Genomic DNA, 27419 nt, shown 5'->3' with positions numbered 1-27419 from the left:
TCGTTCTCCATCAGCGGCACAGTGACGCAACCTCAACACCACTACCATCTCGATTCGATCACCTCGCCTTCGCACCCCCCAAGCACCCCCAGCCACGCTTCGCTACTCCCGAAAATTCTTTCAATTGAGTTCGCGGGCCATCGATACAGCTTCATCTTCATCACCTATAGCTATTTTCTCTGCCCTTGCCCCCCTCTGGATACTCCCTTGAGAAGCTCCCTGCTAGAAGCTCCGCTCTGTCTCGACGCGACCACCCTGGTCGACTGCATCAGATCATCACCCCCTCGAACTCGAACTTCCCCTCAGCAATCTCTCTCCTCTTGCGTCTTCAAACCGCAAAGACACAATGAGTTCCGAAGGCGAGCAGCAGACTCGCGACATCAAGAACCACCTTCTCTTTGAGATTGCTACTGAGGTAGCTCATCGAGGTCAGTCCCGTCTCGTCTCGTCTCGCGATCCTTACCAATCCTCCGTCCGTGCTCTCGCCTTCACATGCTAACCTGATTCTCGACCAGTTGGTGGTATCTACTCTGTCATCAAGTCCAAGGCGCCCGTCACAACAGCTGAATATGGCGAGCGATACACTCTCATCGGCCCTCTTAACCACCAATCGGTAGGTTACTGCTGGTGCAGCGCAATTCCTCCCATCGCGCATCTGCTGACTGTGTTAGGCTGCTGTCGAGGTGGAAGAGATGGAGCCCACCAGCCCAGAGATCGCTGTCACCATGCAGTCCATGAAGGACCGGGGAATTGGCATCATCTACGGCCGCTGGCTGATCGAGGGCGCACCTAGGGTTATCCTCATCGATACCAAGACCGCCTATAACCGGATGAATGAGTGGAAGTCGGATCTGTGGGAACTGGCCGGTATCCCTTCGCCACCCAACGACGACGAGACCAACGAGGCTATCGTTTTCGGCTATCTTGTCGCCTGGTTCCTGGGAGAGGTAAATTGATGGCGTCTTCCAATCTGGGCGAGATCTGCTAACCTTATCACCTAGTTTGTCTGTCACGAGAGGAAGAAGGCTGTCATTGCTCACTTCCACGAGTGGCTTGCTGGTGTCGCCCTGCCCCTCTGCAAGAAGCGCCGCATTGATGTCACGACCATCTTCACCACACACGCCACCCTTCTCGGCCGATACCTCTGCGCCGGCTCCGTGGACTTTTACAACAACCTGCAGTACTTTGACGTCGACGCCGAGGCCGGCAAGCGTGGCATCTACCACCGATACTGCATTGAGAGAGCTGCCACTCACGCCTGCGATGTCTTCACCACCGTCTCTCACATCACTGCCTTCGAGTCTGAGCACTTGCTGAAGCGAAAGCCTGATGGCGTTCTGCCCAACGGTCTCAACGTCACCAAGTTCTCTGCCGTCCACGAATTTCAGAACCTCCACCAGCAGGCCAAGGAGAAGATCCACGACTTTGTCCGAGGTCACTTCTACGGCCACTATGACTTTGACCCCGACAACACTCTGTACCTCTTCACTGCAGGCCGTTACGAGTTCCGGAATAAGGGCGTTGACATGTTCATCGAGTCTCTGGCACGGCTGAACCACCGACTCAAGGCCGCAGGAAGTAAGGTGACCGTGGTGGCCTTCATTATCATGCCCGCCCAGACCACGTCTCTCACCGTGGAAGCGCTCAAGGGGCAGGCAGTCATCAAGTCCCTGAGGGATACAACGCATGTCATTGAGCAGAGCATTGGACGCCGCATCTTTGAGCGCTCGCTCAAGTGGCACGAGGGCGACCCCATGCCTGATGAGAAGGAGCTCATTTCTGCCCAGGATCGAGTCCTGCTTCGCCGCCGTCTCTTTGCCATGAAGCGCCACGGACTTCCTCCTATCGTCACCCATAACATGGTCAACGATCACGAGGATCCCGTCCTGAACCAGATCCGACGAGTCCAACTCTTCAACCACCCTTCGGATCGAGTCAAGGTGGTGTTCCACCCCGAGTTCCTCAACTCGGCCAACCCAGTCCTTCCTCTCGACTACGACGACTTTGTGCGCGGTTGCCATCTGGGTGTCTTCTCGTCCTACTACGAGCCCTGGGGTTACACTCCTGCCGAGTGCACTGTGATGGGTGTTCCCAGCATCACCACCAACCTGTCAGGTTTCGGATGTTACATGGAGGAGCTTATTGAGAACTCCAGCGACTACGGTATCTACATTGTTGACCGTCGTACCAAGGGCGTCGACGACTCTGTCAACCAGCTCACCTCGTTCATGTTCGACTTCTGCGGCAAGAGCCGTCGTCAGCGCATCAACCAGCGAAACCGAACCGAGCGACTCAGCGACCTTCTCGACTGGAAGCGAATGGGTATGGAGTATGTCAAGGCTCGGCAGCTGGCTCTCCGCCGTGCCTACCCCAACTCGTTCAGCGGCGACGAGGAGGAGGACTTCATCCCTGGCGTGGAGCAGAAGATTTCGCGGCCATTCTCTGTTCCCGGTTCGCCTCGGGATCGGACTGGCATGATGACTCCTGGTGACTTTGCGAGCCTGCAGGAGGGCCGTGAGGGCCTGAGCACCGAAGACTATGTTGCCTGGAAGCTACCGTAAGTGATTGTCTGGTTATCGACTCGAGCACTTGACTAACAATGTCTGTAGTGAGGAGGAGGACCCTGAGGAGTATCCCTTCCCTTTGACTCTCAGGACCAAGCAACCCGGCCCCCCTAGTCCTCTGGAAGGTGCAAGCGCCCCCGTGAACGGTAGCCAGTAGGGCGGGTTTTTCAGATTCGCCAGGGGCAGCAACGCCATGGACAACAGTTGAGGGAGAAGGTGATAGGGGAAGGAAGAGGAGGGTGTTTGCATGGATGGGCAACATGTTTTACTAATTATTGTTACAGTAGCTCGATGGGAGAGAGGGTGGAGACACTTGCATGTCATTACCGGTGTTGAGAGCACGCAGCACATGGGCATTGTCTTGATGCGTACCTTGCATTTTCCTTGTTGATTAGTTGAACCTTCCATAGGGAGCTCATTATTGAAGGCGTTGATACGCAGTAATTTGTTTTGGTGACTGCTTGAACCTGTTGAATGGTGAGACATGAATGTGAGAGACGAGACAAATGATGCTCGTAGTGTTTAGGGATTAGACAATGCATGTTGAAGGCATGTGATTGAGGAAACAAGATGCGAGTGATGGCTGTATCACCAAGCAGTAGATTCGGCTGAGACTCAGGCATGACACAAGACATGGAGAGCTTCGAGTCGAGGTGTCTCAAGTCAGCTGCCACAAGACTCGAAACTCGACGGATAAGATGGCGTCCTACACTCGTTACCACATGCCTGGGTTCCATGGTTGAGTGGACGTTGATGAGTTCCACAGGGGCGGTTCCAGTCGAGTTACACCTGACTTCAGTATTTGGCTTCAGAGAAAACGAAAGGGGTTGCGGGGAGTGTGGCAATTGCAAGCCTCCGGGCCAGAAGGACGTGTTGGCTGATGGCCTTTGGGTGATCCAAGAGTGTTAAAACTCAGGGGGCAGAATGTTTATTGCTCGTGAGTCGCAGGTTTGAAGTTTACACCAGAACCTAGTTCTCCCAGTTCAATATCAACATGGCAAGCCCAGAGCACTTCAAGTGCACACACAATAGACAAGGAGCGGGTAGTCGGCTTTTCAATGATACCCTTGACTTGCATTTCCGAGACAGGATACAGTAAATATCCGATGAGAAGGGACATGGTCAAGTCAAACCTTGGCAAAGGGGTCAAGCAAAGACAAAGGAGACTATCACCTTGGGTCGTCTTCTCCAACTTCAAGGGTACTGCTAGACAGATGAAGTAAAGAGCCACCAGCCAGGCTTTACAGGGCATAGCCTGAGTAGCACAGATGCCAGATAGCCAAGTTGGTATTCATAGATGCCAACTATCCTCTCACTGTGTATCCCCATAGACCCGGTCTCTCAGGCTGGATGGCACTCTGCTCATTATGGGACCCTCATGGCTACGAGATACAAAAGGACTGTTTGATATTCCCAGCAGTTCCTCGCCGTTGGGGCATCTCCCCACTATTCAACAGCTTGAGTATATTAGGTAGTCGGGTTATCTGCTGGGGGGTGTTCCAGCATCTCGTGTTCCGGCGATGAAGATAGTGAGAGTGACTCCTGTAATGATAGATATCTACATCCACGTACTATGAAGGGGCTTTCAGTAACCCACCGGCCCCGACGTCGGTACATTCTTCCGATGGATGTCATCAAGTTCTCGAAACCGCACTGGCAGCAGCGGAAAGTCCACGAATAAGGGAGAGTACACGCAGATGATCTAGGGGTATGTGCCACATCGGAGAAAAGAACTGAAGATGGGACTTGGCGGTTACGAATGAGAACTTTAGAGTTTAATGCTTCGGGCCTGACAAATATCACCGCCTCTTCAGCTCTTCAGCTCTACTTCTAACCTGATACCGTTCTCCATCTCGTCATCTAGGATGTTGCTTGACACGACAGTTGGTCCAAAGCTTCGGATCCGATCGATGAAACTCTACCCCTCACTGATGTTCCGGGATATAGCTTCGAGCATGACATGTTGTAGTCTTTCAGCAGAGTGTACTGTGCAACTCAAGCTGTAACTCGTCATCTCGGGACATGTCCCAATGAGGTCGTTTCGAGTAGAGTAACGACCCCCGTCCGAAGGATTTTACTCTCACCGATAAGGATCTAGAACCTCTCACTCGGACTAACACGAGCTTGAAGATCCCTGATGCCCATCATGATGCACGTCAGGTAAGGTAGGATTCGTGTGAATGTACGGTTTAATATTCGTCAGCTAATATATCTGACAACGAGGCATAAGACGGCGCATTATACCTGTTTGTAGATCAGTTTGACTCGCGTAGCCTATGAGAGGTCGCTCAAATCTCCCCCAGACTAGGATCGCCAGCCACCCCATGCGGCGACCGTCGTGTAGATTGCTGACGCACGTGCCGTCGTCGAGGAAAGGAGTGAGTATCTCACAGTGCATTGCTGTTTTGAGTAGGATGGTCGATTTTGGTGCGTCTAGTAGCAGTGGTTTCATGATGGATGACGTTTCACTCTCCCTACATGAAGCTCTCTCGTGTTCTCGTTCTTCTCATCTTGTCTCGTCTTGTCCCTTTGATCCGATGTGATAGATGCTGGTTGCTCTGGAGTCACAAGCCACACGCGGCATTCACTCAGGTCTCGGCCAGGGGTTTGACTCTCTCTTGTTCAAGCCACTGCAGGGCAAGAAAGTAGCGAGCACAGTATACGAGGACCCTGTTCTCCTTGATCCATAGAAACGAAATGAGCTCCCACGGGCTAGCGCCGACGGCCCCACGGATCGCACGAGGGGACGTCATGGATGTACACGGTATCCGTTGAAATCGCAGGTACCCGTGATGGGGGAATTTGCTTTGCTTCTGCAGAAACGCCTCCGGGGACTGCCGTGGGATGTTGTCGTGGCGTGATGGAGGTTGATTGCTTTTCCAGGCACATGGACAAGAGCATTGACAGGAGCATGGGCAACTTCAGAGCACGAGGCTCAAGCCCTTTTGAAGCCATTGATGGGATCAGACTCGATTGGTTTAATCAATTGAACTGAGTCGACATCAAACATTCTCGAAGAATCAAGTAAGACACTAATTCCAATCTCTTTAATTAATGAGGACCAAAAAAGGAAAAGCAGAGACATACATAAAATCAACAACGCGCCTACGGACGCAGACAGACGCGATCATCCGCGTTCAAGACCCACGTTTATGCATGCATCAATTGCCTCAGATGCGAAAAACAACGGCACTAAAGAAGGCCCCGGCTGTTGATTCAGGTCCGCGCAAAAAGAAAAGAGACTCCATGTGGGCGACAGTGGTTAAACCTCCGTGATGAGTGACAGTTGACTCCACACCAATTCAACCTCTCGTCTATCGGCCCCTGAAACCGAGTGACAAGTCCGTCACTGCGTATGCCAAAGCGTCGGTCGCTGCTCACCCCGAGGCAGATTCTCAGGTTAGAACCTGACTGACTGACTGACCGTTTGCGTGGCTGAACGGCGGCGATTGGATTCAACAAGGGCAGATCTCAATAACGAGCGACGCCCATGACGGACGGGAACAGGGGTCATCTCTTAGCTCCAGGGGAAGCTTGTGTGTCTGTGATGGAGCTGCGTTGTGGCTTACGGGGTACTTGCATCAAGAGCACTCACCAGACCATCACGTCGATCAAATGTCTGTGTCTGTGTCTGTCTGTCTGTCAATCAATGTCAATCAATTCACTTGGTAAACTCAAATAATCACTTCCATCATCTCTAGATGCAAATCATAACCTACGCGGCATATTACATTAAACCCGTGACATTCTCCTCCGACCCTAGCCAGCCAATTCATTTCCTCCCTCCTTCCCAATACGGCAAGTACTTTGCCTCTACCTCCCAGCCACGCACGTTTCTCTCCCAAACCACGTGTATCCCTTCTGTATCTCTTCACTTACACCTTTGACGTACACCGAACGAGCCGCCTCGGATCATCACCGCAACAACAGAGCATGATCCCTGGAGCACAGACCAGTAAATGGACTAGACAATGTCATTCAGGAGTCAAGAGGATTGGCAGTTGACGTGACTGAAAGGAGTCGAGGTCTTGTCACTCTACCACGGAACTTGACCGCAATCCATCTTGTCCTCTGACCGACTCTTCCACATTCTAGAATGCCTAACCACAGCCCTAGAGATCCCGCGCTGTGGCTGTGGCTACAAACTTTCCCCCAGACTCAGGCACTTGAGAGCCGAGCTAGCTCACCGCATCCATCACATCACATCACCAAACCCCTTCTGGGAGCCTCAAAGCCACAAGCCACAATTCTTGTTCACTTCCGGTTGCCTGGTTCCATTTAATAGGTACATTTCCCATCATTTCACAGTGTGCGCCAGAGTAAACTTTCAGATGAGAGCAACAAGCAAATCATGTTTGCCTTGTTTGTATTTCATGACAATATTCCAAACTCCCTCCACAAGTGAAGGAAAAGAATGAATTGAATGCCTTGCCCCCTTCGCCTGCCGTCCTTTTGCGGTCAGGGCTCATTAACAATTTATCTAGAAATCAAAAGTCAGAAGGGCCTGTCCAAGGCCGTCGATGCTTGCAAAGCATATGAGTGTGGTTGTCCCAATATCAATTCCAAAACGCCTTCTCTTTCCAGTATGCAATGCAATCCTGCATGCTTTACGGTAAACGCCATTATCTCCTTTTGCTTGCCAGCATGTGTACACTTCCCAGAAAACAATCATGAATGCGCCGGTTCCCCTCTCCTAAGGGCCATTGAGTGGAAAGTAAGGTGGTACAAAGAAAAAAACACAAATGAGAAAACGGTGGAAACCTCTATCGCGGCTCCGATTAATGTGGCCCAGGTCATAAGTCGTAATACAAAAGCTCTCAAGGCATGTTGTCTCTTCATGCCCTGACGCTGCGTCGTCGCGCCGCTGCCTCAAGTCCCCGCCTTAGGCGGCTTCGGGTACTATTGGGCGTCATTGGTGATGCGGGCTCCGACATGGGTGACATGGGCGACATCGGTGCTGTCGAGGTCCTCCGTTGCGCAGTCTTCATAATCTCGTGATATGTAGGCGCCTTGTTGAGGATAGGTGTGGGAGCAGACTGCTGCGAGTCCGAGTCGGTTGCTGTTGGTTCCTCTCGAACCTGCTCCATGTGAAACGTAGGCGTGAAGAGGGAGAGATTGTCCCTCGATAATGTGGCATGGTGGGTATTGAGCGAAGGTCGGCTGCGCTTCTTGACCAAGCTCAGTGTCCGCTTGAACATGCCTGTCGGTGTCTTGGGTGTCTTGGGTCGTTCGTTCTGGTCGTCTTTGGTCTCGGGTTCCGACTTGATGGCAAAAGGATCAATGCTAAGGAACTCGGGCCTCTGCTTCTCCAGGCGGCTGCTCCCCATGCTACTTGTCCGGGGAGGGTGCAGGATAGTGCCAGATGAAGAAGTGCAGAGAGACATGCGGCGGTCGATGACGGGAAGTGTCGATGTCCTGCGGAGACGGCTAGGAGGTCTAGACGAAGACGAGAGTCGTGATGAAGGTCGCGAGGAAGAGGCTTCGCTAGAGCTGGGTGATACTGATCGCCGGGGGAGGTGGATCATGGAAGGCTTTCCAGAGTAGACAACAGACACAACTCGGGCTGTGTCTTCATGGCTGCCCCTTCGCTTAGACGAGGACCGGGATTCGTCGCTACCAGAGTCGAATTCGAAATCGGAAAAGTCATCGGCGGAGGAAGAGGCATCCTCCTCAGAAGAGAGGTATACATCATGAGGGGCTGATTGAGTGGTGAAGGGTGGCTGCTCCCCAGGAGTCAGCTTGAGAAGGCCGTCGAGGACCCTGGAAGCTCTGAGAGAGCTCTTCGCGGGCAGAGCTGGAGCTCCTCCAGCGGAAACACTTCGTTGTGTAGGAATCATGGTGGTGGGAGTAGACTCGGGAGAAGATTCGTCGGCGTCGGCAGATGGGGAATAGATGGGAGGCTCGACGGATAGGGCTTCTATTTGAGCTCGAGACTGTGAATGCTGGTCACCCCGCTGGGCGAGGCTAGTATCAAGCTTGGGAGCATCAAGCTCCCTCTGAGGATGATGCTGCGTCACTCGAGACATTGCGGATATGGTTCGGTAGTGATGGAATATTGGATTCCCCTAGGAAAAAAGAGGTGGATATGCCCTTGGACAATAACACAAAGGGCGGGGTGGGAAACCAAGGATGTAATGTAAAAGGGAGGAAACCAGCAGCCGAGACCTTGACAACCCGAGGGGCCGCGAGAACAGGTCTGGTCGGGTTGGGTCTCTCTCGAGGGTTCGTGGTCAGCAGGTCGAGGACTGCGGTCGTGGATGTGGCCGGTAGCGGTCGTTGGGCGTCTGTAGAACTGAAACAAGGCTTGAGAGACACCGAGGGGACCCAAAACCAGACAAAGGAGACGGAAGCGGAAAAGGGAGTTGCAAAGAATGACTGTTTCAAGGGCGGTTATACGGTAGTTCGTCCGAGAGGAGGGAGAGTTTCGAAAAGGAAGGAAAAAAAGAAAATCGATAGTCTATTCCCGCGGTTCAAGACAAGAGGGTGAAAACTCCATGAGGGAGAGGAAGAGAGGAGAGACAAGGCAGGCGGCTGGGGGAGAGGGCATCCATTAATATGAACCTACGGCGAGTCTTTCTTTGGTGGATGTGGATGGGAGTCGAGTCCCTGAGACCAACCAAGGTTTAGACCCCCCGGGCCCTGGGCTTGGGGGGGGCCCTGGCTGCAGAGAGTGGAGAAGAAGACATGGGCAAGTTGAAGGTGGGCTCCTCTTGCCCACAGTAGTAGCCACATTCTGGTACGAGTACGGCCGTGTGAGTTGAGCTTCATGTCGCACTGGGTACATATGCTTCTTTCTGGCCCCTGCCCGCACAACTCAGGTTCGAGTGGCAGGGGCGCTTCTTGGTGGCAGGGGTCTATGCTCGGGAGAAAAGCGCAAGGGCAGGCGGGCGGACTCACAGGGGTCCTGCGCTTCCTTTCCTTCCACTCTCTTGCTTCCATCGACAAGCCAGTATCCATACTCCGTTAAAGTCGTTGAAAAAGAGGCAATAGCATTTCTTATCTTGACGTGAATGGGATTCAGCTGGGCTAGAGTAATCAGGGGTAGAACAATGAATGACCTGAATTGACCAAACGCCGGCGTCAGGAGTTCTAAGGGGGAGAAAAAACCCAAGTGCCTGGTTCAAACGGCCCAACAGCAGCCGCCACGAGACACACACTCTTCGCTCTCATCACTCTCAGGTCAAGCCACTCACAGACCAGATAGACAGGGGAGAGAGAGCATCTGCGCGGGAGGTTTGGTTTTCTGTAACCTCCACCCCAAAGGACCTGAGCCAGCCTTGGGCAACGGACCCAGGTGCGCGCGTGCGCTGCGTCCATGTGTGCAGGCGGTGGCTTTTCTCTCGTTGGCTTCAAGAGCCGTTTCATCTAAGAACATCACACCCCCTCCCGCGCGTGTGTGCGTGCGTTCCAAGACATTTCATTCATTCAAATCCTTCAACTCGATGCACGTCAAGAGTTGCGATGCTGTCTATCTCTCTCGGACTCTGATCGTTCCAGTCAGAGGCGCGTTCCAGATCTGCATGAGATGCGATACTATCCGAGATCCGTGTCATTCATTGTCAGAGGATCAGTTACGCAAAGAGAGAGGATTATCAGCGGGAATGTCAGACTCTGGTGCCGCAAGGCGTGTTGTGCTGTGTACATGGTGTAGATGGATGATGGATGATTCCTCTTGATCCGTTCCCAGGAACCACACAGCAAATCGTGGCGGAGGCCCGGAACGTCCATGTGCCGTCTTCGTCCACGCGGCGATGTTGAGCGCCCAGATGATGATGGTGTATTATTGTATCCGTCCATCAGATGTACATTTTACAGCACATGACGACCATAGTAGGATCGAGTATCCCACTGTACAGCCACCGAGTAGCATAGTCATCCGCATGCACAATAGCTTATCCAACCCAGAGAGAGTTTTGCGAGTTCAACACCAACCTCGTGGCTTCTCTGCAAAACCATTGGGCTATTCGCAGCTGTCTTGTCCAACTTCGCCTCCCTTCTGGGTCTTGGGTGCGCTGTCTGCTCTCGTCATTGTTGCCCAGCGTCGTCATCCGCCAACATCATCAAGTGTAATCCCTAGTTTAACCCAGCCTCCTTATTGTCCCCAGCTTTTTTTTTTTTTCTCGGCAACGGCGATACACACTGTTTGATTTCGTGCATCCCAACGCCGTCGATTCCCATCCGTCTCCCCATCCTCATCCCTCCTCCAACCTTCAAGGGTCCCGGGAAGGTCAAGGTCCAGGGCCGCGTTGCAGCCACCCACTGGCCCGACGGACGGCATCGACCAACACAACGACAACACCTCTTGTGTGTGCTGTGCGCTAGCTCTCCACCAAGGATGCTTGACATCATTCCCCCCCCTGGACTCCAGCCTGAGGCTGCCTAGCTGCTTGCTTCGCTCTTCCTCCAAGAGACGGACCGGCCAAGCGTGCGTCTGCAGATGGATATGAAGATGTGCTTGATTGGGCGCAATCCGGGGCTTTGGAGGGTCTCGATGGAGTTTCTCTCGTCAACACGGGCAGCAGCCGGAGGAGCGAGCATGCAGAAGCGGCAGCATCGTCGTGATGCCGCAACCCAACCCACTCACCCACGGACTGTCCTGATTAAAAAGGTCGGGGATTCCTTGACGGGAGACACACGGACAAGAGGATTTGTTCGTGCTCCCCTCTCGACACCGCTTCCTCGCCGGAACCCGTCGATGATCTGCAGAGCGACAGGTGCTCTCAAGGGGATATTCCCTGGGGTCAAGCGGCGGAATGAGTCCAGAAGGGGGGAGACCCGGTCAATTTTTTTTCCCTCTTCGCTTTCGCAATCTACAGGTATGGGCGGTGACACATCAAACATGGCCAAACGAGGAATTGCACATTTTCTGATACCGCAATCAATCTCGGATGGAGATGACAGTCCGGGGTGGCAAACCCAACCCGTCAATTCTCAATGAATGATCTCCGGTGTCAGAGTCTGGAATAAACAAGCACAAATCTCGGTTGCCTTGCCGCCGTAAAATGTCGGTCGCATATTCGGTCGACAGACCTCTTGGAGGTTACCGTGGCAAGCAGGCACAAGAGCTGAAAGTAAGAGAAGGGGTTCTTGTTGGGCTTGGGTGATTGTGCCTTGTACCTGTCTGTGCCTGGCCTGGCCTGGCCTTGAACTCTGCGACCGCCTATTCTCGCGTATCATGTCTTGCCATCCATTCAAATCCCTTGATCCATCCATCTTCAAGCCCACACACACACACATTGGGAATGCAGCAGGGCTACGCTTGAGAAGCTGCAGCACGCACTTATACACGACCCTCCCAAACCCATCCGCCGACCTGTTGTGTGTGCTGTCGTCGGCTGGCGCCTTTGCCGGTGTCATGATACTAAACAACAGATGGAAGCCACCAGAATGGATTTGGATGCATCGCTGCTCACCTTCTTCCAGCTCCAGCTTAGAACGTGGGCGCCAACCTGATCTTCAATCCATTCCTGGCATCGCCTCGCATTGCGCCCCCGCTGAGTGCTCCATCTTCGTGCCGTGCCAAAGAGCGTCCGCTTCAACCTGGCCAAGGCACGACGTTGCATGTGCCGAGTGCAACTTTTTTTTTATTCCCTCTTGATCTACCTCTCTCTTCTGCGCCAACTTCGGCCAGCTCAGCAAGCGGAGTCCTCTAAAGGGCACTGGCGTGTAAATCCTCGCGTGCTCAGTCAGGGCACGATGCGATGCAACAGTACATCACCATCTCTTTTCTGTACCTACGTGGGCAGACGCAGGCACGCTGCGACTTCGGGTCTGCAACTGCAACGGCACAGCTCTCGTCCTTGAGGAATATCGGCCCTGAACTGGACTTAGACTGGGCTCGGCACAGCACAGCACAGGCACGACGTGAGATGTGAGGCCCCTCGTGTATACTCTCTGCTGCATCAGAGCCTCTCACACTGTTTGGTCTCTTCTTCTTTCTCCATCCCGTGCCTCGCATTGGTCGGGGAGTCGTGGGTGTGATGCAGGAACTTGACAACGCACAATCGAGATTGGGCGAACAGGCCCTCCTCTTGAAGCGCGCTGTCTGCCGTCTCTCAAAGCCTGATCAACTCTTCTCCTCCTCCAACTGGTTCCACCAGAATCGGTGATCCGCCGTTGGTCAGGCATGGATGCCATCGTACCAGATGCGACGGGGCCTGGCCAATCACGTCTCGCAGCGCAACCAACTCCCTGCGCGCGCCAGACACCCGTCCATCGCCTCAAAAGTCTTTCTATCGCCAGACCGACATTTGTGTGGTTCACAGGTCCATGACTACCGTCTTGTCCTCCGGCAGTCTCTTTTCCAGAGGGGTCAAGAGTAAAAAAAAAATCCCCTCATCGCGCGTGGCATGGCATCCTTCACATTGGAGGATGACGGGGCGCCCGCCTTGCTCTTCTCGGTCGTATTTCCCTCGGAGGGAGCGCAAGCTGAGTCTACAGTGTGCGTCGTCCTCCGATGACTTCTTTCATGATGCTTTCCGATGAAGCCTTGCCCTGCGCTGCGACATGGATCAGAGGCAGCATGGGAGTTTACAAGAGGCGGCGGACCGTCGTCGCCCTTGAGCGCTTCACCCTTTGCGGCTCGAACCCTCAAGGCCTCAAACCCCTCCCACCTCCATCCAAACCCCTTGCCATTTAGGTCTCAGGTTGGTCAGGCATGTCGACAGGGCCTCCCCCTCCAAAAAGCGCAAGAGGGCTAGGGTCCTCTGCCAGGGGCGCCAATGATGAGACGTAGATCATGCCGTCGCAGGTTCGTCTGATACTGGATACTTGATGGTGATGGACACGGAGAATCTTGTTCCAGTCTCGAATGTGCAGCACCTGACAGCGGTCGTGTTTTACCATGTCATCCGTCCCGTAGGGCCAAGCGAACTTCCATTCCGCTGAGGACAGATTAATGACATGGGGCACAGTGAGAGATACTCGGGGGCTACATTGACGGGAATTGAAGCTGGCCAAGCCCGAAGATGATGCATCTCGAACAAACTCCGTCCGAGATGAGATGGCCTACACACTCCACTTCTGACAGCCGGCCCTATACTGCGACCGGCGACACCCATCCCCATCAGAGCGGCTCTGGAGCGTGCCGTCCGGCTGCTCGGGAATTGCCCCTCAACTCTATTGAGATGGTGCTGAGGCGGGCGGTTAAGCCTGTAAGCGGCCATTGTTGCCGGGCAAGACCGACGAGGCGGCCCTTTTGGTGAGAGATGTCAGCAATGGACGGCGCCTCGCAATGGAATGTCTGGATGACAAAGTTTACACCAGGCGAGTCGAGAGCATTGGAAGTTGACGGTATGAAATGTATCTAGAGTCAATTCGATAACAAATGGTCTGATATCGAATAGGTTGTTGACATATGCTGTCGAACCTGTTGATTAATATGCTCCCGATATTGAACGATTTTCGATGTCGGGAATGGATTGGCGGATGGTGTTCCAACCACATGGCGTCATTATTGGCGCCTTGCAGGAAGCGAGGAGCGGGAAGCAGAAAGGGCGAAAAGAAAAGAAAAAAAGCTAGAGAGCCCATGAGAGCTTTCGTTCCTTTCCCCAGGTCTCCACTCAAAGTACCACGGGAATGTCCAGAGCGCAAGCCACTTCGACTGTGCACCAGCCACATCTACAACGGCAACGTCACAGTGGGGGGACTCTTTTATCTCTGCAAAAGAGTTCCATCTTCACCAGCCACCTCTACCCATGCATGCGCGTGCCACTCAAAATCCCCCGATAGGTCTAGCGCCATCTGGCTCGGCTGTCTAAAAATGGCTGCTGTAGCATCCAAATTTGGGTCTGTTCTAAGCAGCCACACACGGGGGACCCGCCCCCTTGGGTTCCCGAGTATCCATTATCAAGAAACTCAAACCCGAGGTATTCTGGCTGAAAAGTTCTAGCCCGTGAACTCTACAAAGTGTTGAGAAATACTGTGAGTACTTGTTCACCTACGGGGGCCGGAATACGACACTGCACTCCTTGTGACCACGGAAAGGCTGAGCAAGAGATACCAAGAATTGGGGACCAATGTTTCCAACTTAGACATTGTCTCGAAGATAGTGCTCACTACGGAGACGGTTTCGCCCTTGCAAGGGAACCAGTGTCCGGTTTCTCGGTGCGATTAACTACTGAGCGGGGAAAAGACTTGACACTTGACTCCCTGGATGATCGATGGATGTGAAACTTGATGCGCCCAAGGAGAGTTATTGACACAACTATTCCCTTACAAGTTCCAGCCTCCCGTCTCTTGACTCAAGGGAGTCCGAGTACGCGATGACGGCTAGTTTGACGACGATGCCAAGGCTATGCTCCTCCCTGGCTTAAAACAATTGTCCGCGTCGCGCGTGGTCGCTATAGCGTGGCTCTACTGTCTCGTCCAGTTTTCAACCCTTGCTTCGTCCCCATTCCCGGTTGTTTCAAGACCGGTCTCGCGTTCTTAATGCGTCCCCATGTCGATAGCATCCCTCACATAGATGACATTTTTACATTCTTCTCTACCCCGCGATCCTACGCGACAAAGTTGTCAATGCACAGTGTACTCGACTCTCTTCCGGTTGAGGGGAGCTATGGTCAGAGGATGAAACGAAACAGGTTGTTCGGGACACTGCCTCCCGCGGGAACACGGAGGGGCGCAAGCTTCCGGTGGACTGCGGAGGTGGGATCCTTGATAGTCTGTAGTTGCGGTGGGAGAGCAAGACATCCATCCACTATCGCGGCTGCGCCTACGTCGGGCTTACGAGATGGTCGCTTGTCTCTCTCTCAGCTGCCAGGATGACGGGTCGGCACGGGGAACCAATGGCGGATAATGTAGTCACAACCTCACGAGCTGAAAATAAACCAAAATATTCCAAAGAATCCTTCGTCGAGAAGAATCCGTGCAGATTTTTCTTCCTCTCCTCAGTTTACATGTCTTGTCGTCCGCATTGCGGAGTCGCCGCCGTTGTTACTATTCTCGTCCCCAACCCCGCGGGAGAATGTGCGCTGGCTGGCAAGAAAAGGCCCGGTGCAAATGCAAGCACGCAACACGAGAAGACGAGCGTTAGTCAACGTTGCCACAAGCTGAGCCGCACCCAAAAAGCTGGGGTGGTCCCTCGACGGGTTTTTGATTGACGGTCAACTGATGTGCTGTTATTCGTTCATGCTCAAGGGGGGTAGGCTTGTGCGTGCGTGCGTGCGTGCGTGAGTATGTGTTGGCAGTGTGGTTGGGGAGAGAGTGTGAGGGGGAGACCCTGGGTTGGTTCTCGGATGATTTGCTTTGGGATGCTTCTGTTATGCTTCTTGGGGCTATGTTATTATGAGGCCGGCATGCTTGAACCTTGGGTCATTCAAGGTGCTCACTGGCTTGGTTGCTATTCCTGAACATGTTCTACGTGTTGTTACCCGTATAAGCCACTTCCTAGAGACAGTTATGTTACAGATAGGCCTCTGTATAAAGATTCAAATAATTGGCACAGCTCAGGGCATTAGACAAAACACGTCAGGTGATTCATGAAACAAACAAACAACTCAACCCAGATCAGTCGAGTCTCTCTCTCTCTCTCTCTCTCTCTCCCCACGGCTTCTGACCAGGCACAGTACCGGCGGTACCTTGCTTCTCTAGAGCCCTACTTACATTTCCGAAAACCCCTTCGCATTCGGGATTTCGATATCAGACCATATTATATACACATGACCTTGACGGGATTTTTTTCTTTTCCTTTTCTCCCTTGCTTTAGAAAAATCCACCATGTTCTGCAGCATCATCAGCCCACGCAACCCAACAAAAAAGAAAAAAAAAAAAAACCATCGGCCCAAACCGAAGCCGTTGAACCTGCATTCAAGAACCGTACCATGTCATTCCAATAATCAGTCCGTCTGCTTTATCCCATGGCGTGACACAAATCGTCGAGAACCTTGGAGCCGCTGATGTAGGGTAAGTTAAGTTTCGCTCACCGACAAGGGTGTCCCCTCCTGCCTGGGATGCACAACAACGTCATCGGGCCGCAAGCAGTTCAGAACTTGATGAACATGAGGGCGATCGACGGGTTCGTTACAGGTTGCACAGAGAGCAAAATCTTGGATTTTTGCGACGTGGATGTGATGCAATTGGGGATAAGCGAGGGACTTGACACAGTATCTCGCGGATGCGGATGTACAAGATGAAACAACACATCAAGGATATCAAAGCAAGGCCGTGGCAATGGGAATTGCACCAGCCAAGTACAATTGCGTTTCAACATGGACGGAAGAGACTGAAAGGAGTATACGTTGCTCACCTACAGGTGTCGTCATGATACAGAATTAACACTACCATGCCAACGCCAACATTCACTCACCAGAAGAAACACCAAAGCTACAAAGAAATATAGATTACTCTAGGTCTAAGTAATAACCTCCTAGTATCAATCTAGGTCTGCCCGCAAACTCGCCCGCTCGCTAACTACTAACAACACAAATGCAATTCTCCATGTAACTGCTAGGGTATTTTGATTCCAAAAATGCAACCGTCACAAACAAACACATAAAACAGATCAGCTTCAAGCTGTCCCCTGTCCCTCCCCCGTACTCTCAATGTGTACTATCGAAGCTGTCTCCTGCCGGCTCTGCCGAGACTCCCTAGCCGGAGGACCAGGAAGTCGGGAGGGAATGAAAGGCAAGGCTCATACCATAAAGATCGTGAAAGGGGCCCTCGAGAAGATACACCGAGATGAGCCCCAAAGGCTGCGTAATGCCGCGTATATCATCATCTCCACAGATCTCGACTGCCTCGAGGCTCCCCTCCACTGCTTTGAGGCCGCCATTCCCCAGATAGCCCACTGCCCGTACTGTCACGATCGCCCCCTTGACCTGGCACAGCTAGGAAGCCACCAGTTCCGTTGCCAACCATGATGCTTCGCCGGGCATCACCCTGATCCCACCCCAACCCTGTAACGTCGGCCGCCAGCCCATAGCTACTGATCGGCCGACGAGACGGGGCTGCGGCAGACCGAATAGGGTCAATCCTAGCAAAGTTCCACTTACCAAACTCGTCACTCTTGGTGAAGACTTCTAGATGATGTGTGGGGGGAGGAGAAGAGGGGCCGCGGGCAAAGGGGTTGTTAGAACTGAAGCGTTTGTTGGAAGGAGGTACGTTGGAAACTGGCCGCTTAGGCGCAAAGGGAGGTAGATTTCCACCAGCTGGCGAGAGATTGAATGCAGGAGTCGACTTGGTCGACGATGTAGAGCCGGAGCGGACATGGCCTCCAGCGAAGGCGGCGTTGGGAGGTGGGAGTCCTTGAAGCTGGTCGGGGAAGGTGTCGTCATGAACATATAGTCTCCGAAGCCTGGGAAAGCCTCCTCCCAGGATAGACGAGGCAAGATAGGTATAATATCCTTGCGTTACGCTCGCAAAGGGACCGGATGAAGCTCCGGAGATTTCAAATCGTAGTGTCTCCAATGTCCTGGATGCAAGAGGGCGGATTTTGGAAGAGTTGGGAAACTGTTCGACAACGTTTGTCTGAATAGCAAGTGTCTTGAGAGACGAGGCCATTGTGAGAATCTCCTGCAGAGTGGCAGGGTGAACGCCAGTATCTTTGAGGGTCAGGACCGTCAGAGCCTGCTGCGTCTCCTGCCACGCCAGATACTCAATGAGGCCCCTCAAGGTCACACCAGGCGTGTCCTTGAGAACCAGCTCCTTCAACGGCGGTAGGGTTGGCATCCCGTCTGATGATGATAGAACCTCGTCTGTGAGGCCTGGAGTTTCAGACACCTTTAGAGCTTGCAAATGGGTGAGGCTCCCAAGCACAGCTCGGATGGTCATGGGATCGATGTTGAGATTATTAAGCTCAAGCACCTCAATGCGAGGCCAGACCTGCCCTGTGGCAAGCATGGTAAAGCTCCGCTCAGAACCGCCCACGTATGTCATCTTGCGGAGGTTGGGGCATCGGGCTTGGACTTCAAGGCGTAGGGTAGCAAAGCTCGGGTCGTCGCAGAACATGCCCTCGGGCAGGTCGACGTATTTGAGGTTCGGAAGTACAGCTATGGTCTGGGCAAGCTCGACCTGGGAGGACTCGCGCAGCATGTAGGGCATCTTGAGGTACTCGACCAGCTTGCCGATGCGTGTCGGGTCGTCGCGAACGGTACGGCGGAGGAGGCGCAGACGGGCCTGGGCAGGATCCTCTGGGATGCCATTGCGATCGAACCGGTGTGTCTTTTTACGTCTCTCGGCCAGCCATGCCTCAAGGGGACAGTAGTGGACGGCATCAATGCGGACGCTATGATATCTAGAGGGAAAGCTATTAGTTACGGTACGTTCAAGATAACTGTCGCGAGACTTACAAGACCTTGATGGCGTTTTGACGCCAGACGCGGCAGACCTGGGCGCAATGCGCTAGGTCGCGCAAGTCACAGAGCATACATGTGCTATCGCTTGCGCTCGCGCTACCCTCACAAGTCTCGTAGCTCTCATCTCGGGCGTGCGGGCAGACAAAGGCGAATATGCGCTGGAGGACGTTGGGCGGGAGGTGAGCGAGTAGGTAGGCAGAGCCGCGAGTCGGAGGGAACAGAGGCGGTCGGCCGGCGCCCGGGGGCCGGAACTCGTCGGGGACGACACCGGCGTCGGAGCCTTGGCGGCCGTTGGCGAGTTTATCCTTCTTGTTCCGGCGCCGAAAAGGGTTCCGCATCTTGGCAGGTGTATTCGATGGGTTGCAGCGTCGAGAGAGGGTGTCTGTGAGCGACTAACTGGGCGCTGGAGGACACAACGGTGGAGGACGGAAGGAAGTTTGAGACAATAGAATTGGACTATGAAAGGCAAAGAATGAGGAAAAGAGGACGAGAAGGAGGAGGATTCAGGTCCAGGTTGAAGCTGAGGGAGAGAGAGAAGTCGTGGAGAGGAGGGGAGTTGGGCGCGACACGGACGGTGGAGGGACTGAATGATGGAGGGACTTGGAAATAATTGCAGGGGTACCAGCAGGGTACCTTCCTCTTGGAACGCGGGAGGGCACGTGGTGATGTATCTGTTCAGTGTCCTCTTATCAAACAGGAAGGAACCTACAGCGTAGTAAGGGGAATTACTGACAGGTAGATGGCAGCTCAGGAGGTCAATCATGCAATAAACGCGCTGGATCCAAACGTCGGCGGGAGCTGCTGAGCCAGTGAATCGTTGCCAAACAGCGCCTGTCGATTCGCTGCCCCGCAAAATCCAGGCTGAGTGGCGTCTGCCCTTGCTTTCTGGAGCCCAAGCGCGCGCGCTCTGATCAACCGGCAGACAGCAGACGGAGTTGAAGGCAGGGGGAGAATGGGGGAGAAGCAGGTGTCAAGGGGGGGAGAGTCTTTGTCTGTCTGTCTGTCTGTATCACGGATAGCCGGTAGTGCTTATCCATGAGGGGTTACCCGTGTATCCCTTGGGTCTTGAAATTGAAAAGGGGCCGAGATGGGTAATACACAAGACTACAAGCCTACGTCCATCCATCTCAGTTAGAGACCAACAGGTGCCACTGCTCCATCGATGTAAGCGCGAGCGCGAATGGCCCCTCCCGGAGCTTTTCCTCGCGTAACCCTTGGCGAGCAACGGTCCTGCAGTGACCGTACGCCAAGACGAGGAGTGCCAGCTCGAATGGCTGACACTTGGCCGGCGAATGCATATTCAACACGTCCGGAGCCTACAAAGGTCTCCCCTCCCGGATATGCGGCCGACATTTCCCTTTATAGCAGCTTGAGGGATGCGGACCCATGTCTTGAACCAGCTCCAACGGGTATTGGCAGCCAGCAAATTGTACAGACTAACACTCATTGGAATAGGGATGCCTGTCCTCTCCTCCTGTCGTCTCTCCCTCACCCTGTCCCTGTATAGCCGACCCTATCAACCCCAGACATGACGTCAGTTCATCTCTATAAACTTTGAGATTTGGAATTAAGGCATCGTGCAGTGTTGCGAAGTGCAAGATGGCTTTCACAGCTTGAACGGCCTTGGCACGATGCAGAGAAAGGCTGAATGAAAGTCGTGGAGAGACATCTATGGGCTGAAGTCTTAGACCTCCCTCCCTCGCTAGTACATGCCAAGCCCTGTGATGCCAAAGTGAAAAGGGATATTGGCCAACTGTACAATTCCCATTTTGACCAGTTTGCCATCTGTCTGACCATTGAGCGCATGTGGCCATCTCGAAAAGCCCACGGTGAACGTGGTGCACCGCAAACAAGAGTGCGTGGACTCAGGGTGGTAAGCGTTGAATGGCCAACGTTGATGGACGCAATCCATTTATCATTTTCCCATGGGAGAATCAAATAGGGACAATTTTAAAACAAACGCAACTCTTACACGCAACCGTGCTCGAGCCTAGTTCTGTCTCTTGTTCTAAGGCAAGCATGTGCCTTGTCTGTGGTGAAGGCTGTCGTCAACGACATCTAGGCTCAGGTGGTAATTTAAATCTTGGACGTGGCGAGCAAGAGAATTATACTTGAAATACAGTAGAATATTTTTATCAGCAGAGTGCTCGTGAAATAGCGAGCTTTAAGGAAGAGTGCACCTATTTGAGAGTGAGTCTAATGGGACCTTTACCATTGGTACCATCCCAACAGAGGTCACTCAGACGAACATAATAGATTAAATAAAAACGCCACACCAAACCTTGAGGAAACAATGCCTTTCGAATATGCAGGCTTCAGCTCCAACGGTGACGTTGGCGAGTTCGCAGTGCCAGTTCTACCATCTATCCGGCCGTCATCACGTCACTAATACCAGGTTCATGCCAGACTAGGTACTAACGTAGCTAGGACTGCTTCTCGATTGCTCCATTGATACCGAAAGTGCTATAACCAATTAGAAACCATGATATCCGCAGACGTCGTGTTCAAAACGTACACCATGTTGTCCATCAAGTGTAGGGTTACCATGCATTGGTAGCCTACCCGATCTCCAACCATGTCCTTACATAGTTCTAAGAATCTGTTTAAAGTAGGATCACGCTGTAGGTTAAGCATCATGTTTTTAGCCATGGCTTGAGATAGCTAGAGTTCATATGGCTTGCCCAAGATGTTCGCCTCCTTCACTTCTCCAAGCCTTTGGCTACCATACTTTGATCGGCCAGGATGGTCTCCTTGCACAAGCCCTTGTAGAAATCGATGGACTAAGGCAAATGGGAATATTCTTCCTCTATAGCCTTACTCCTTATGACTACTATCTTTGATGTTTTGCTCCCTGGATTCCACCCCTTTATCGTTCATCGCCCACTTGGTGATAGGCGTTGGTTGAGAAGACGTCCAGGTAAAACTGCTTTTCCTTTCCAACTTCTACCTTCTGAACATGTTAGAATTTCGTATGTCCAGAAACAAATCATAGCGTTCATTTAGTGGCCCGGTCTCCAGACAACATCGTGGCAGGCTGTTGTTGCTCGGCACACATCTTGGCACTTGGTCTTGAATAACAAGCCCGAGTATTATGAACAGACTTGCAAAATGTCCCAACTATGGGCTGTAGATGTGTATCAGTTCAAGCAGTAATGAATAGCTCCCCCAGAACTAAGGTCAGCTTCTGGGTCTTGGCTAAGTCTAGTTTTAAGATCAACGTCGAAGCACCTATCAGTCCCAACCTTGGAATCAGAGCAACCTTAAGTTTTTGGTCGTCAACAGTAGAATCATGGTCACCCTTATGATTATGGTCAACCTCATGGTCGTGACCAACCTCATGCTTGTTCAGCCATATAGAACACCCGGATACCTAAAACTCTGGAATCGATTGGTACACTGCAATGTTTCTACAGCGTTCGTCGACCAACACAGTCATCGCTTTCCAAATACTTGGTAATAGAATCGTCAAGTATATCGTTGGCCGCTATGGCTCTCGGTCTCTACCACATCACTTCACAGGCAAGTCATGGCTCCGTCTTAGACTTATACATCAATTAGCATCATCTATCACACCCCCTGTTGGCAGTCCCGAAGGGACCATCCAAAATATCTATCATACATGACCCGCGAAGAGTGATTACAAGGGTTCTAGGTAGATCGTCGTAGCCTGGGGCCGACTACTGCTGGTCGCAACGTCGGCCGAGACTGTCGTCCCAATAACCATGCCCGCCCTGCCAAATATGCCCCATGTTCGCCCGGTAAACACAAAATCCATGAGAAGCCTCATCAACACCCTCCATCATTATGACTGCCCATAAAGACAATATTACTCGTGGCGGATCCCAGCCCTGAAGTCAATCGAGCCGAGATGCCCAATTCGGTAAAAACGAAATCTCCAAACAACTGTTTTATATATGTCGGTGTCGCCGAGATCGATCCGGATCCAACTCCAATGCAGATTGCCTCTCGTTTTTCGTACCGCACGCCGCGGCTATACCCTCAAGAACCAACAGGTATTAGAGACCTGGGAAGTCCTCCTGCTACGACGGCGCGCCAGGCTTGGCAGTGTCGTCAGACACCGTTTAAGCCTTGCGAGATCGGGTGGTGGCGCCGTTGGTCCTGGAGCCAGTAGTGGTGGCACCGTTGGACTTGCCCTTGACGGGGGTGGTCTGGACCAGGTGAGGGTCGGGGAGAGGAGCCTGGGACATGCGGCGAAGGCTTTGGCGACCGCTAGGCGCCTTGCCCTGCTTCTTGTATGTGGCGAAGTAGAAGGAGATGAAGAGGACCAGGTAGGAGCTGAGGGTGATGATACCAGCAAAGGCAGCGAACTCCTCGCCAGCGCACTTGCCAGCGTTGGGGATCCAGGGCCAGTAGGTCGAGGTGAAGTAGGTGTACGAGGCGAAGTAGACGAAGCCTGTATTCTGTTAGCCATGTTTTATTTCGCAGGAATATGCAATTGGGCTTACCGAGATCAATGACGAACTGGATGATCTGGAGGCGGGTAACCCACTCCTTCCACCAGCAGCGGATACCACGGGCGCTCTGGAAGTAGTACCAGTACATGACGACGTGGACGGTGAGGTTCAGGCAGATGACAACCCAAGAGACCGAGGTGGAACCAATGAGCTGAGTGTAGCAGAGGAAAGCGGTGGCACCATGGTGATAGCAGTGGAGGAAGGCTGAATAGGGGTTAGCCAATGTTTCGGGATTTGGTATTAGAAGAACGTACTCAGAGGCTTCTTCTTGAGGAACAGGAAGACGGTGTCGAGGAGTTCGAGGTACTTGGTGAGGTAGTTGAGCTGTGACAGTCAGTACGAGCGTATAAAATATCCAAACGGGAGGTGCTCACATAGTACAGGACAACCAGAGGCTGAGTCCAGCCACCCTCAGCATCACAGATGGCATGGAAGATGCCGCCGCGAACAACAGTGGGGAGAAGCTGCTCAATGAAGAGAGCCAGGAGGATACCGCTGATGGCGGTCAAGTAGAAGTTGTGGATGAGGAAGAGGGTCTTGAGCTTGTAGGGCTCACGGTTGCGCATGAACTCGCGACCACCGAAGATGATGGCGTAGTAGATGACGATGAAGATCGAGGTGGACTTGAGGGTCGACATGGGCGTCTCAAAGGGCACGAACTTGAAGTCGTTGACCGAGTAGCCCACGACGGCGGTCCATGCCTTGTCGAAGATGGGCCATAGGTGGATGCCGAAGGGTCGGTCGATGGTAGGCAGAGGAAGCTGCTCGTAGAAGGTTGCGGGAGACGAAGACATGATGGGCGATCTAGAGGCTGAACCGACTCGAATGGTGACCAACAAGCTCTTTAATTACAGAACAAAGGCGCCGAGTGACGTGTCGACGTGGCTGATTCTCGAGGCAGTTCTGTCTGACGTTGTGGTAGGACGCGACAGGACAGAGCCGGCGACGGCGGAGGACACGTGAAGGTGCTCGAGTAAAGACTTGGAAGGAATGACAAGAAGTAGAAGGACCTCCGGAGAGAGAAGGGGGAGAAGGAAAAGAGCCAGGCAGGCAGCGATTGGGGAATGAGGAGGATTAAAAAGGGAGAGCAAAGGGTTGAAAAGAAGGGGAAGAAGGAGAAGGAGAAGATTTGATTGAGGAGGAGGACGCGGCGCATCAAAAAGGGGAAATTTCCATCCGATCGAGTTGGCTCTCTCTCAGGCAGGCTCAGAGTCTGGGCGTACGTGCACTGCAGCAGAATGAAAGTGGCACCCTGCTGCACCTGCACCGCGCCTTCCATGCCCAGGTGTGGGTGCTTCGAATTGCGCCGCTAGTACGTCTTTGTAGGGGCATCTTGGCCTAATCTCCAGACAGGCAGGCCCGCCCCGGACCGCCAGCCAGCTGGCCATGGACTACTCGCGCAGCAATTGCCCGCCTGGGCTCGTGCGCTCCTGCTGCACCTGGCGCTGCCTGCCCTTGCTCCTGGAATTTCTAGCACAGCAAGAGGCAGGAGCATGAGGGAAAGGAGGTCACCCTTCACATGTGATTTACCGAGTCCTCCGAGACCGCCAATCATAGCGGGTCCTCCGCCTGGATCTATGTTCAATCTCCGGGGGGAGGAACACTATGGCACGTGATTCTCAGGGAATGAAACGGGGTGGACGCCCAATCCAAACATGCCCCTAGGAACGGTGCTAAAAGAGCGGAGGCCAGGGGTCATCGTTGAGGACGTCTTCCCCCTTGTGCCTGAGCCGTTTATTCGTTGTGTCCCGAGGTTCTCGTGGACGCCAAGACAGCGGTGATGAGGTGGCATTGTTGGTGGTTTGAAGCGGACTTTGACCTACTTCATCCCGACTTTTTTTTTTATTCCACCAAGAAGAATGGTTTCCAGAGCATGCAACGTTGTTGTCCGGGCTGTCCGTCGTTTGGACCGAGGAACTCCCCGTTGGTGATGCAGCAGAAAAAAAGCAGCCGGCAATTTCGGCGTGGGTATTGGTGCTCCTATCGTCGTGTCTGCGCCGATTGATTGGTCGTCTCCATCTGCATCTTACATCATTTCAATTTCAAGAGGCAAGCTTCATACCTGACTCGAAACCCAGCATTAGAGCCTTGCAAAGGCCGTCGGAGTTTCAGTAGACAGAACCTCTATAAATCTGATTGAAGGGGTTCACAAACATCGTGTGTCAATCACGCGGTGAAGCAAGAGTTGATATATGTTGACGAGCGTAATAATTTGTTGTGGCCAGATATTAGGTCCGTATTGGTAGCTGATTTCACATGTTTCGTCATTGGATGTTTACTGAACAACATAAAACCTGCTACAAAGCCCAAAGCATTCTTTTCGCTTTCAACACTTCAGCATGCCTCTATCGCGAAACATCTCGTCAACTTCTCTCATCGTCAACCGTGGCCTTAACCGTGGCCGTGCCATGACACCTGTGGCCGTGCATCATTGTGGCGCGACGTTCATGTCAATTAGGTGCCGTAATAAATTAATTACGACCAGGCCATTGGACAATCTGCATTTTTCTCATCCACGTACCTGGTCCTAAAGACAGCCTTGCCGATTAAGTGCATGGACTCTCCAATTCGTGACTCGAGAGGTTCTGCCGTCTTGAGATTGTCCAATTGTGCCATGCTTGAGTCTCGGGGATACAGATCCCACCCTCGGGCACCTAATTCCTCAATCGCCAACTCCCTTCGCTCCACGGGCTGCCATCTGACCTGATTGCTGGGGACCTGACGGGAATGACCAATGGAAGAAGTGGTCAAATAAGCTCGCAGGAACTACAGTGCGTAGTGATGTCAAACACAGTCCATTTCTGTGCGGCCGCCCACCAAAACCAGCCCTAGACAACGCAATTCGCACGGCTGCCTCGTTCTGGTATAGCCGGGCCTTAGTCATCATCCCAAGGCCCTCAGCCCATCCTTTGCTCGCCCAAACATCTCTGCAGTCATCACCCGAGCCGACCCCCCCAGCTTGCTCACAAACCTCTAAATCGCCCTTTCGACGACCCATCGCCACTCTTCCCCCAGGAAACCAACTCCTCCCGTCCACAATGTCCGCCTTCCTCCGTGTTGCTCGCGGCGTCCGCGCCGCCTCCGTCCGCCCTGCCGTCCAGCCCCTTGTGGCCCGCTCGGCCGTCGCCCACTTCACCACCTCGATGCCCCGACGAAGCGAGCACGCCGAGGAGACCTTTGAGGAGTTCTCCGCCAGGTAGGAACACCCTCGCGGCCTCAATTGAAGGGGATACCAAGTTCTGGAGGCTTCGCAATGGGGTCCTGAGCCCGGCTGCTTTTGCGTGGTTCGCGCCCATGGGCAAAAAAGATGCCGCAAGATGCCGCAATATGGGCCAGAGCTCTCCCCACGCGATTTTTCCCGAATGCCTTCAATGCGGCCGCACATTGTCTCTGCTTGGTTCAATGGCTAAACTACGACGCTCTACAGGTTCGAGAAGGAGTTTGACGGTGTCCAGGACGTTTTCGAGCTTCAGGTAGGCCCGCCCCACGGGCTTTGAGCTTCGACGCTCTCCGTCCCGCTTCCGAAAATGTCGTATGACTTTTTTGGCTTATCACCAAACCATAGCGCAACCTCAACAACGCCTTCGCCTACGATCTCGTCCCCGCTCCCTCGGTGATTGCCGCCGCCCTCAAGGCCGCCCGAAGGGTCAACGACTTTGGCACTGCCGTCCGTATCTTCGAAGGTATGCTTTTTCGTCAATTGAAAGCTAGCCTCGCCGTCCGCCCGACCGACCGGATCCACTTGATTCGTATCAATTGACCAACGTCAACTGCTGGACCCGGAGAACGACGAGCGAGACGGCGGACGCGAGTGCAGCCCACGACGAGTTTCGAGTTACTGACTTTCCACAGGCATCAAGTCCAAGGTCGAGAACAAGGGCCAGTACGAGCAGTACCTCGAGGAGCTCAAGCCCCTCCGGGAAGAGCTCGGCGTGCCGCTGAAGGAGGAGCTGTACCCCGAGGAGAAGTAGACGATGACTCGGTCTCAGAGTGTTTGAGCCCCGGGCAAGCCCCGATCAAACCGGGCAAGCCCCGCGTGTACATGTTAACCGAGACGGAAGGGAAGAAATCCAGTACAAGAGGTAGAC

At 53.2% G+C, this 27419-nt stretch overlaps 5 protein-coding genes across 5 annotated transcripts; 2 read left to right on the top strand and 3 right to left on the bottom strand.

Annotated features, from left to right (window-relative positions):
- Positions 1-346: 346 nt before the first annotated feature.
- On the top strand, positions 347-2721 carry NCS54_01145100 (Glycogen [starch] synthase; the record flags this gene model as incomplete). The annotated part of the gene is made up of 5 exons (XM_053156726.1): positions 347-428; positions 516-613; positions 672-947; positions 1002-2557; positions 2610-2721. 5 exons carry the CDS (start codon positions 347-349, stop codon positions 2719-2721), a joined length of 2124 nt encoding a protein of 707 aa, XP_053012701.1.
- Positions 2722-7399: 4678 nt separating this feature from the next.
- NCS54_01145000 (Hypothetical protein) lies at positions 7400-8590 on the bottom strand (the record flags this gene model as incomplete). The annotated part of the gene is made up of 1 exon (XM_053156725.1): positions 7400-8590. The coding sequence occupies one exon, from the start codon at positions 8588-8590 to the stop codon at positions 7400-7402; it is 1191 nt and encodes a 396-aa protein (XP_053012700.1).
- An 8686-nt stretch (positions 8591-17276) lies between these two features.
- Positions 17277-19194, bottom strand: NCS54_01144900 (F-box domain-containing protein; the record flags this gene model as incomplete). Its single annotated transcript, XM_053156724.1, has 2 exons — positions 17277-18795; positions 18851-19194. 2 exons carry the CDS (start codon positions 19192-19194, stop codon positions 17277-17279), a joined length of 1863 nt encoding a protein of 620 aa, XP_053012699.1.
- A 3744-nt stretch (positions 19195-22938) lies between these two features.
- On the bottom strand, positions 22939-24125 carry NCS54_01144800 (Elongation of fatty acids protein; the record flags this gene model as incomplete). The annotated part of the gene is made up of 4 exons (XM_053156723.1): positions 22939-23270; positions 23323-23535; positions 23586-23655; positions 23706-24125. The coding sequence occupies 4 exons, from the start codon at positions 24123-24125 to the stop codon at positions 22939-22941; spliced, it is 1035 nt and encodes a 344-aa protein (XP_053012698.1).
- Positions 24126-26288: 2163 nt separating this feature from the next.
- On the top strand, positions 26289-27302 carry NCS54_01144700 (Cytochrome c oxidase subunit 6, mitochondrial; the record flags this gene model as incomplete). Its single annotated transcript, XM_053156722.1, has 4 exons — positions 26289-26527; positions 26759-26804; positions 26897-27014; positions 27184-27302. The coding sequence occupies exons 1-4, from the start codon at positions 26370-26372 to the stop codon at positions 27300-27302; spliced, it is 441 nt and encodes a 146-aa protein (XP_053012697.1). The 5' UTR covers positions 26289-26369.
- Between the last annotated feature and the right edge of the window lie 117 nt (positions 27303-27419).

This window comes from Fusarium falciforme, chromosome 9 (assembly GCF_026873545.1).
Source record: "Fusarium falciforme chromosome 9, complete sequence".
In the NCBI taxonomy this organism is placed as follows: Eukaryota; Fungi; Ascomycota; class Sordariomycetes; order Hypocreales; family Nectriaceae; genus Fusarium; species Fusarium falciforme.
The sequence above is the reverse complement of the archived record's forward strand: the minus strand, read 5'-3'. Positions and strand labels throughout refer to the sequence as shown.